At 36.6% G+C, this 11,751-nt stretch overlaps 1 protein-coding gene across 2 annotated transcripts in view; it reads right to left on the bottom strand.

Moving 5' to 3' along the window:
* Nucleotides 1-2,826: 2,826 nt before the first annotated feature.
* Nucleotides 2,827-11,751, bottom strand: part of col6a3 (collagen, type VI, alpha 3) — a 134,278-nt gene continuing 125,353 nt past the window's right edge. For both annotated transcript variants that reach the window (XM_069196784.1, XM_069196785.1), the window contains 10 exons: nucleotides 11,556-11,655; nucleotides 10,688-11,380; nucleotides 10,335-10,434; nucleotides 10,027-10,070; nucleotides 9,676-9,939; nucleotides 8,790-8,870; nucleotides 6,482-6,667; nucleotides 6,249-6,299; nucleotides 4,091-4,261; nucleotides 2,827-3,637 (listed from right to left, as the gene is read on the bottom strand). In XM_069196784.1, coding sequence (XP_069052885.1) covers nucleotides 3,597-3,637; nucleotides 4,091-4,261; nucleotides 6,249-6,299; nucleotides 6,482-6,667; nucleotides 8,790-8,870; nucleotides 9,676-9,939; nucleotides 10,027-10,070; nucleotides 10,335-10,434; nucleotides 10,688-11,380; nucleotides 11,556-11,655 — 1,731 coding nt within the window. In that variant the 3' untranslated portion in view covers nucleotides 2,827-3,596. The remainder of the gene's footprint in view (nucleotides 3,638-4,090; nucleotides 4,262-6,248; nucleotides 6,300-6,481; nucleotides 6,668-8,789; nucleotides 8,871-9,675; nucleotides 9,940-10,026; nucleotides 10,071-10,334; nucleotides 10,435-10,687; nucleotides 11,381-11,555; nucleotides 11,656-11,751) is intronic.

Consider the following 11,751-nt stretch of genomic DNA (forward strand, 5'->3'; position numbering starts at 1 on the left):
ACCTTACTTTCAGCCCTTTCATTGTTAAATTGGATGAATAAACCATAGTAATATAACCATAGTAAATTGAACGAGTTCCATAGTAATGTATATGATTCCATCTACATATCCAATACTACATTAACCCTACTACATAATACCTAATATGGAGGTAGTTAGTTTTGAATGATCATTTTGTCTTTTCCTACTGAGTGCTCTTTACTGTGACACTTCGGAAGGAATGAGCTCTGAAGTGTCTCAATATTTATCTCAGTTGTTTACTATTTTACAAGTGAATAACAAAATAAAGTAGTATAAGATAAAAGGTTCACTTTCTTTTCATCTGGATAGTGTTCTGTTGATTGAGAGGACTTGCAAAATTAGACACAGCTGCTCCAAATGAGTAATTAGTACTTGGAGGAAGTGAAATTCCACATCAGAGAAAGGAACTGTTGTGATAAGCTCTGCACGGAATCGACCATGTCTCGGGGCCAATTAAGAGGTTTATAAGGCTAGTTTTAAGGGGAAGGGTCTGAGGCTTTGTCTATCGTATTGGACTATAAGGAGGGGGTGAATGAGAACTGTATTGTAGGATGATCTTATTACAGAACCCTTCAGACTTGTGGCTGCTGTGTCCAGGGTGCATCTTTTGATTAGAGTGGTGTCCCTGACCAAACAGGATCAGCCAGAAAAAGTTCATGATTATTACTGAAGATCCAGTGCTTGGTGAATATAGTGAATACTCCGTATTAAGCTTAACTCCAGTTAAGCTGAGGTTAGTGAATATTGTAAATGGCTAATATGCATTCTTCAGTGCCTGCTGAACAAGCAAGACAGGTTATTGAAGAACCTGACCAGAGCTGTCAAGTTGGTGACACCCCCACTCCCTCCCACCATATTCTGATCTCTCCTAACATCTTCCTGTACCCACAATGACTGTACTCCTACACCACTACACACACATGTAAGCCATAGACCAGTAAAACTGTACTGGTCGTAATAATATTTAATATTAATTAACCATACTATTTTTAACCATACTATTTTTGCACTGTTCCAAGAATTACCTTGCACTGGATTTGTCCTGTTATATTTTCTCTGTTGCAGAATTTTGCACAGTTTTGATAACTTGATTACGTTATTTATGTTATGTTATTACATGTTACTGTTGTTGCTATTGTGTTACTGTCTATTGTCTTATCTTCTGTCCTATTTATATACTGCGCCTGAGTGACTAATGAGAAACACTTTTCATTATGCTATGCACCTGTGTAAGTTTAATGACAGTAAAGTTGAATTTAATTGAATTGAAGAATTAACTGAAGAGTACAAGAATCTGGCCGTAACTGAGAGAATACAAAATATTACTGTATGTTGTCAGTGTTGAAAAATAACTGAGAAGGGAAGTCTCTGTGTAGCCTAAATGTGTTAGATCTGGGATACTGATGGAGGCAGAAAGTCATACCTCTTGAAATGTGGAAAAACAAAAATGACATTACTGCCAATGTCAATCATTTGGTATTGAGTGTGTTGGTGTGGTCACACTGATAAATGCACTTCCAGATTGTTTTCAAATTTGAGGGATTTGAAATCTATGAAGTTTTTCCAGATCACAATACTGGCAATTTACTGTTTTAATTGTATTTTGATTATTCGGTAAATGTTTTGTGCTTTACAAAATAATTGTATCAATCAACACCTATATACAGCAGTGGTCTGTGTTCTGCATCCTATTTTTGGCACTGCTGGTGTACTTTTATGCAAGGTACTTCAATAGCATCATGATCGAGCAGTCTAAGCGCTTGGTTCATACTATCTTTTAGAGGCATAAGTTTAGATCATTCTCTGTTTTTCAGATTGCACCCATTATTATTTGGGGGGACAGCTTTTTTTAATATGCATGCATGATCATTCCTTTTTTGAAGCTGCTAAGCATGTTTACCTCTTCTGTTTTCACCAGACATACTGTATCTATTGGTGAAAATGGGGACCAGATACTGTAGGTCTGACTCCGCTATATCCATCATCTCTCTCATGTGAATGTTTTCATCTGTGTCTCCTTTGCCCTGCAGGCAGCTCTCTCAGTGCTCTGGGAGGATAGCTTCCATGTGTTCCAACTCGAGGAGCAGCCACAGTTGACATTTTCCAGGATTAAGACTTCCATAAAAGGCACTGAGACTCCTTCTGCAGGATGATTCATTCACCCTAATCCATAAACACATTTGTCTTTCTTACACAGTTCTTATCCAACTTTTTTTTTTTACTTTTTTCAACTTTATGATTTCTAAATTGTTTCTCATGGCAATAAAATGAAGCTATTTTATAGAAGTTTTCCACATGCAAATCTGCAAATATGGTTTTATTCTTTTAATAAGCAGGGCATACAATTAGTAACTGCTTGAATGTAGTGTTTAGGCTAAAAATAATATATATATACACAGTATATAACCTGTATTATACATACAATAGTTTCCTAAATGAGCAATAATTTAATTCACTGTTAATAGTGCTGCATATAGTCTTCATTTAGCAGTGTATATTTTTCTAGTCAAGTGCTACTATGAAATGTCACAAATGACAGGCAACCCGAGTCAAACCTATTTTTTTCATGTATCCACTTAATTAATACTATTTTTTATGTTATGAACTATGATATTAGTAGGGACAACAGCATCCAAGGATTTAATGCTTTCTGAATGCCTGAAATACTTGGTGAGAAACGCTTGGTTAATTGCTTAACTTCTCATTTCTATCCCTCCCAAACTCCAGTTAAGAACTTGAATTTACTAATATTCCACTATAAAACAGAAAGAAGAAAAGAAAGAAGCAAATCTCCAAACACAAATGTTATTAGAAAGTCTTATTTTTTATTTTCTTCCCCAAAATTAAAAAAAAAATATTTTGAAAACACTTTTGACAAGTACATTCTATATTTATGAATTGGAGCTTATGTGTTTGAAGCAGTGGTCCCAGAAGTGCATTTATTATACATTAGACCTATCTTTTATTGACGAGGGTGATTGCCATCATATACATATTGTCAGGTAAAAGAGTGCTGTAAACACAAACTCAGAATTTCTAATGAACAAATGTGATATGTGAAGTTCTAAGGCTGTTAGAGGCCCAACATGTGTCTAGAATAATAACCTATGATAAAAAAGTAACTGATTTGTTAACACGTGTGCTGATTACAGAAAATTATTTTTTCATACTGTTAATTCCTGAAAACAGAGAACAGATTTCCTTTTTTTAGTTTCCATTTGACCAATATATTCATATAAAAATGTTTTAAACTCATTACATGTACTTCATGAATGAAAAAGAAATATGATTTTTTAAAAAGAAAGTATCTAAATGTTCCAGAACATAGTTTACAATACATACTGGACAAATTCAGCAACTCCTTCAAAAAACACATATAGCACCAATACGAATAGAAAACCCATGCAGCAATTCATTTTCTTTTTCTTGTTGTAAAAAAAGACTACTTCAAGATTTTTGTTAGGGTCATTCTTTGCAGGAACAGTGCAGGCTCGGGTTTTTCTTAAGCTTCTAGTTGGTCATGGTATTCTCCGGATCTCTTCAGAGGTAAAAGTTGGCTTTTGAATAATTTTTCCTTATGTTTCAATCGCTGCTATGACCCCTGGTTTGATAGGTGCTGAAAGCAGATAATAAACAGAGTAAATCATTTTCCAGTTCAGATTCACAGTAAAGCTAATTTCAGGTAATGATGAGGTCCAATTGGCCTTCAGTAACAAAAAAAACAGACTACAACCTACGAATTCATTCTAGTTTGAGCTGGATAGAACCGCAGCTATGACAAAATACATTTTTGCAAGTAAGAGTTTTGCTCTTGGCCCAGAATTACTGTAGGCCCACATGTAAAAACTGTAGGCCCACATGTGGGCGTGCTGACATTGTTGATTATCAAGGCATTAGTTTTCATAAAAGAGCAAGTTTTGTTGATGTTTTTTGCGTAAGGTTTAAATCACATGTCAATTCGCTGATAAACTGGGGCCCCAACTGCTCACTATTAAATTTTATGATGAGACGTCAGTAATAAATTTCAGATGGCTGTGCAAGGTCACTTTTTATGAGAAAAAAACCTCACCTGGACCACAGGCCTTTTCACACTCCTCCTGGGTATCGAACCGGTTTTCATTTCCTCCGCAGCCTCCGTACCAGAATCGCGTGCAGCTCTTGGTGGGGTAATCGTAGTGCCACTTCAAGACAAACTTTGTGCATGTGCCCTCCTCCTTCTGCAGCTGGCAAATGTCTACCACTGTAGAAACATTATTGCATAAATTAAAAGAACATGAACATCTGTAAACATGACTTTACATACAATACAGTTAAAACTCAACTGCTATTAGTTATAACTATAAAACTAATGGTATGAGTTGAAGACCACACCGCGAATGGGTGGATGACATTCTGGAGTGGTATCGGCCTGGTCTACAACCACTCGTCCCAACCCAAGGATCAATGGTGGTGCAGGGGAATAATGGACACTGCATTCGACACCAACGGAGTTGATCTCCAAAGACAGAGATGATGATAAAACTAACATGTACAGAATGGATATGCTAAGTATTGTAATTAGTTGTAGTTACCCCTACAACCCTACATACAGTAAAGCATGCGAATGGAACAGTAGCAAAATTATACACTCATGACAGCCTAGTAAGGGCAGCACAGTGGCGCAATGGTTAGCAGTGCTACCTCACATTGCTGGGGCCCTGACTTCTATTACTTGGGTGCTATCTGTGTGAAGTTTATATGTTTTCCCCATCTTTGTGTGTGTTTCCTCCCACTATCCAAAGACATCCCCTGACCCTGTATTGGATAAAGAGGTCAGAAAATGGATGAATGGATAACATCCAGTACAGTTGTAGTACTATATACTACAAACCCAATAAAAGATAAACAAAGAGTCCCAGCAAACATTACTACATTAATTGAATATAAATAGCTAGTTCTGAGCAACATTATATGATGTGGAAGAAAGTGTTATGCAATTGCAAATGAAATAAAGGTAGGGTACAAGTCAATCAAACATTCCAGGAATGTTTTTAGATACTTTTTGGTCCCACATTTAACACTCTCTCAATGGGTGGTGCACAGAGCATGCGCCTGTGTGTTCAGGAGACGTTTGTTCAGTATGTAAAAAACGGAACGGGAACACTGCTCATGTGATATGATGTTACAGTACAAGCCAGCACATAAAAGAAACTGAACAACAATCATTCATACACTTCTATCATTTGCCAGTTCTGTAAGTCTTCAGGAATGTTGATCTAAATGAATTCATAACTAGTTTTATTTTAATTTCACATTTTATACCCTTTTAAATACATTAAACCTTCCTTCATTCTTGATTCTATTTTTCACATATCGTGTATGCCTGCACATCAGTTTGTGTCATGGAACACTAATAGTTTTCAACATATCTGGAAAGCCAGTTTTAATGCAGGCCAGATCTTTACAATTGTATTAATGGAAATTTAGCTGCCTTTAATCCAAACATGGAAAAACTGACAGTGCATACACCGTCGGACTTTCTGCTCACTGTTAAACCAAATATGTTGCTAATAAATGTTTGACAAACAAGCCTTTCATTCATCCACGATATGTTGATGGTTTGCCCCATGTCAATGGAATTCCAGTCTCTACTTCAATAGCATAAATGGCTTCTATTAATTTTGAAATATACCGTTAAGTATTTGCAGGATGGTTGGTCAGAGTTCACTTGAGTTACTTTTAGAATATGTACAGTACGCAGTTATAGATAAAAAATGGGTCATTTGTTTTTGGAAATAAAAGATGTTTCTGTCTTTGCCTGATGATGTAGCGGTTTTCAGACAATTCAGACTAAAGGTTCCTTTCTGTTTTACAATATGGAATGTGACATTTAAATGAAAACTCAAAGGAAAGATACAGTGTGAAATTTATGTATGTTTCTAAGGTATGGCCAAAAATTGGGGGCATGAGGACAACAGTGGTTGTTTATAATTTAACCATACTTCTCATGTTATTTATTACATTCATCACATACAAAATATATTATTCTGAATACTCATAAGTCAGAGAACATCCTAAAATCCTTAAACATTCAAAGACAATAAGTCTAAGGTTATATATTTTTATTTTCGTTTTAGTTTTGTTTTTAATTACAGTTCTCAATTGAGGGTGGAGTACTGACTTTTGACTTTCCAGTCCTTCATGTAATCCCAAATTATTTCTTCACATGAGCACCTTATTATTCTTACCTGTTGATGGTACTTCATCCATCTGAACTTGCTGCATGCTATTTTCCAGAGCTGTAGAAAGAAAGTTGTATTGTCTTGTTTTTAAAGCAGGTATAGTCTTCTAAACATAAATTATTAAGTGAAGCACTAGATCTAATGGCCGGTTTTCTAAACCTAATTATGAAGTGAGTTTGAGGTTTGTTCAGTTGCCAAAGGTTATGGAATGGTGTTGCACAGCCGTTGAGCGTACTTACATGGTTTCAAGCACTGGTTAATGCACTGGGCTTCAGTCTCGAATCTATTGGCATTCCCTTCGCACCCACCATACCAGAACTGGGTACAGATCCCACTTTTTGAGTCAAAGAACCACATAGCCTGATATTCTTTGCACAGCATTCCGGAGTCAAAATCAAGTGTGCATGGATCTGTATGCTTGTTAGCTAAAACATGCAAGAAGAACATTTGTTATGGAAAGCGGCAGTGAAAAAAAATAATAATAAAATTTAAATGAGTAAAATAAACAATTCTTTAAACAATGGGGGCCTGACTTTGAATTTTGTTGAATGCCATGAACAGTATAACAATTTAGAAAATGGGATTTAACAATTTAAGCAAATATTTGCCTAAATCTTAATCCAAAATTGTAATATTATACAAAATACTTCTAGAAAGGTGTTCTAAAGGGCACAGAGACAGGACATTTTTTTCTATCAAAGGAATTAAAAAAGCTAAGGTCCAAAAGAGCTGAATAGCAGAACGTATAGCCGCTGATACTACTGTCTGTTTGACTTCAATTAGATGTTTTCAGCACACAGCTGATCAGATACATTTCTAGCAGAGAGGTGGACCAGATGCAATGCCCTCCTTCATAAGTGGTTTCTATAGGAGGATTTAAACAGAAATATAGGTGAAAGCCAAGAAAAAGAAAATGTTGGGAAAAAAGGACAAGGAGAGTAAGATGATTGATTGTCTTTGTACCTTTTGGAACAATCAATTGACAATTAACTGAACAATTGACTCAAATTATGTTTGGAAAACCAGGCATGCTAATATTAGTATCTTTTAGTACTGAAAGCGCAACACCTGTTTCCTTAATTTCTTTAATATCATGCACAAGAACATTCCTGTATGTCTAAAACCCTTTCAATTAAAACTTTATTCCTTCTTCCTAAAGAAGACCAAGTGTAAAAGAATGACAGATCGAACAAATCTTCAGATGCATGCAAACCATTCAAAGCCAAACTATTGTACATACAGTATGCATATGTATATGTACTGTATAGTGCAGAAAACCTTATAAAAACTACATCAAGCACGCACACAGATACAGAATATACAGCAAATATGGTCTAAATACCTAATCTACAGATTAATGTGACATTTAATTTCATACATCGGAAATTTTCTATAAAATGTTGCTTTTTTTGCAGATTAGCCTAATTTCACTCAACATGTAGAATTCATCCCACAACGTATTTCACAACAAAAGACTGCTGATTTCACTGATACCTGTGCAAAATTAAAATTAAAGAGCTGTTTATCACTTATCTCCTGTGAGATCAAACTTTTTACCATCGGATAATACAAGATGTAAGATGGGTGGAAATCTAGAAAATTTGGAAGATAAAAAAGTGGGCTTCCCAACATAAATGTATACATACAGTATATACATGGTTTGTGTCCAAATATTATACAGTATGTGGCAGCAGTACACAATCGATTTTGGTTCATGAGAATTGCTATACTATACTCTAATTATACTGCCTGTAAGTTATAAACTGAACCTGATAAACTTTCCAGGCAGTTGTATGAATACGGCCCACTTAAGAAAAATGTTAGTTAGAAATATAAGCAAAATATAATGTTTTTAGAATATTCTAAAGGAGTTTGTACTTTGATGACTTTGATGATGAGATTCGAATCTTACCATTTTTCCTTGAAATTTAATCAGACCACTGACACATTCATCTTAATGTGTCACATGCTGTATACATATTTTTGTTCCCTGCTTAACTCTTCTATATCTTAAATGATCTCATTCCTGTGCAATCTTCACCTTGTGGTGAGCTCTCCATTTCCATAGCATAATGATAGGGGCCCCTTTGAAGTCACATATGGTGCATAAATCTCTGTTTATAAAACTCTAAGTATTTCTTTTAAAGCCTTTAAACTGAAGTGACAGACAGCTTTGTAAAATCAACCCTTATAGCATTCAGATATGTTCCCTTTCAATCTTTTTGCAGTGCACATGAAAAATGTCCCCATCTTTAAAAGGAATAGGTACTGTAGATCAAAGAAACTAAACTTGCAAACTTTGATTTTTTTCCAGGCAATGTGCTGCACTCTTGAATTTCAGGCATTGTACAGCAATTTGCAAGATTTGTAGATGGAATGTTTTCTACCTCTGTGGATAGTACTATAATTAAAAACAGCTGTGGCATCTATGGAGGCGTTTGCTTGGAATTAAGAAGAAAGAAAATAGTGACTTTTATTTTCCTATTTTAAGTTAATTTGATAAGAAGAGAACACATACATTTATCACACATCATGTGTCTTACTGACCTATCTCTGGCTTACTCAGGGGCTCTGTTTCCAAAATCACTGAAACCTCTGCAGGACTTGCTGGTATCTTCACTTCATCTTCTGTCAGAACAAAAAGCCAAAGGTTTGCAGGACGCATTTGTGTCCACAACATGAAAAATTATTTAATTAGCAATTTCCACAGAAATTGACTATTGTATTAAGCACATGGTAAATATGATGCCTCCAGGTGTAAATACAGCCCAGCAGAAAGCAACAAATACAAACAAAAAACACAGAAATGGGAAGACCCACCACAAAACAGGAGCCTTGCTAAAGTGCTGTACAAGAGAAAAGTTATCATATCATGCCGTCACAGTTTTTGCACAAGGAAAATGGAAACTAGCCGTAATTCCTGTAAACAAATGCAACAGAATGGTTTTTACAGGGATCTCTGTCTCCAGCCTACATGGAAATACAGGCTATACTTAGACCCCAAAACAAAACACACTGTGAACTTGACAATCTTCACTGAAAAAGAAGAGAACGAGGACTCAGCGGCAAAGTCACATATGAAAGCACATTAGTCACACACAAGCGCAGGACACAGGACACTCCCTAAACAGGTAGAAGTAGGTACCAGGTAAAACCCGAATGCACCTGTGACAGCAAAGGCCAGGTACAATCTCCATCGGGAATCTCCAACCTGACATAATTTGTTAAACCTTTAATATCAGGCCCAACAGCTTTCAAAATGATACAATGTAAAACAAATAAAGAATATTCAAGGAGATATCCTTTGAATATTGCTGTCAGTCTGCAGCAGGATTACCAATGGTTCCTACTCAAAATAGCATAGGGAAACAAAGGAAGACTAACTGTAAAGCTGCTGCTTCCTTGATTAATAATACAGTAGCATATAACTCACTGGTAATGATGATTCCTTTGTATGCTACTTTGACCTGGTTCTGGAGGTAGCCAGTGACGACCACATGGTATTGCTGTGCACACTCCAGCCCTTTGATGAACAGCTCATTGCCTGTCACATTCTTTCTCAGGACAGTGGAGTGATCACTTAACTTGGTCACAATCACTTCGAAGTTGTAATCACTCTTTGCCTCTGGGCTGATCCATCTCAAGATTAAGCTATTAGATGTGATATTTGCTGCATGCATTTCTTCTTTTTCAGGGGCTAGAATATGAAAAGAGGCCTTAATTTGTTTAAAACAGCACTGACAGGAACTTGGATGGGGCCATCAAACTAGAACTGGTTTCCTACCTTTTTGTTTTTCTGTATGAAGCTCCTGATTCTCATGGTGTTTTCTGCATGAAGGAAAAGCAAAACAAACTTGCAAACAGGCTATTACAGTAGGAGAAAAATTATTGAGAAAAACAGAAATAAATTCATTGTACTGACGTATATACGATGTAATTGGGATTAACAGGGACTGGGTGAACCGTATATTAGATGCTGTCATTTTGCACTATTATTTTCATTATTGAATTATATTTTTCATTATACTAGTCAATTATCTTTACCTTACACCATTATGAATTAATAGTCCCAGGCTGTGACTGATTACGTACCTGTGTTTGGTTAAATGGGAAGGAATTTTCCAAGGTTGGTCACTCTGAAACCAATCACACTTCTGAACAATGTCAGGAGACATGTAGAAGGCATTTTCAGCTGTGTCAAGACAGACAGTAATGTAAAGTTCTTTGCAAATCATACAGTTTGAAAAGTGCAATGGGCAGTGGAGACAACCTTAATTTATCGTTGTAAGTCATTTTAAGAGAGGGAGAAAAACAATTTTTTTTAGGACAGTGCTGTACTGCACCACCTTAACAGTATGTGTTGAAATGCGGCAAAATAGCATATATTCAAAGTTGTAGTGCCATAAAAAATCAGCTTTACTCATCCAACAAATCTCCATACTCACTGCTGACATATTTCGGAAGCAACTGGCCAAACCGCTGAATAGGTTCATCATAAAATTCTGATGGCTTTTCAATCCTCTTGAAGAAGACATTTGTGGGCTCACTGGCCATTCTGGCTAAGATGCGGCTATCTGTGACACTAACACCTTCACCAACAGCAAAAATCACAACGAAGTAGCCTTTGCACTTGGCCTCTGTTGCAATCCTCAGCAGCCTTGCTTCGTCCTGCTCCCACACCGAGCCTGTCACCATCAGCACGATCATCTTCAGGTCCCGAGGATGTTGGGCTTTCTCAAAGATGTGCTCAATGGTGTATTCCATGGCGCTGCCCACAGCACGTACTCCCTCCAGTTGGACCACTTTGTTCTGAAGGACGTTCTTGATGTCTTCTTTAGATCCATGGTCCATCAAGTCAATATTAACCCGGACAGGGATGTTGCTGTTATTGTGTTCAAACTCGTAAGGAGCATGCTGAAGCACTGCCACTCGAGCATGATGGAGGGATGCCTTGGGATCTGAGGCGATCTCCAGCTGGTCGATGATATGGGAGATGTATCTTTTCATCTCAACAAATACTTTGGGCCGAGTGGTCTGGGAGCTGTCCATTAGGAAAGCAATGTCTAGGTCTATGTCTGTGGTGGGTGACCTCCGGCCTCTTACAGTTCGTGAACAGGACTCATCAGGGGCGCAAACATCTGAAAAAAACAACAACAACGTTCGTTTAGAAAATTCTGTCAATACTGTGTAAATAGTTTAATGACAACATTTTATGAAGTCGAGTCTGATATTTGAGAATAAAACTAATAATTTTTGGATTGTCTGTTGAAGTTTCATTCAAACGGCATGTAAAAAACCCCAAAGCATTCTTACCATAACAAACGTGGCAGGTGAAAACTTTCCTAATCAACTGGTTTAACTGTTGTACTCCGGATGGGAGAGTAAAGAATTGTGCCAACACGGTGTCGTTGATCTGAGACAGAAACAAGCAAAACAAAACTCACTTAAGTTACTTTATTACTACTGATGATGATAATACTAATACTGCTGCTACTACTAATAACAATAA

Source organism: Lepisosteus oculatus, chromosome 12 (genome assembly GCF_040954835.1).
Source record: "Lepisosteus oculatus isolate fLepOcu1 chromosome 12, fLepOcu1.hap2, whole genome shotgun sequence".
NCBI classification, from domain to species: Eukaryota; Metazoa; Chordata; class Actinopteri; order Semionotiformes; family Lepisosteidae; genus Lepisosteus; species Lepisosteus oculatus.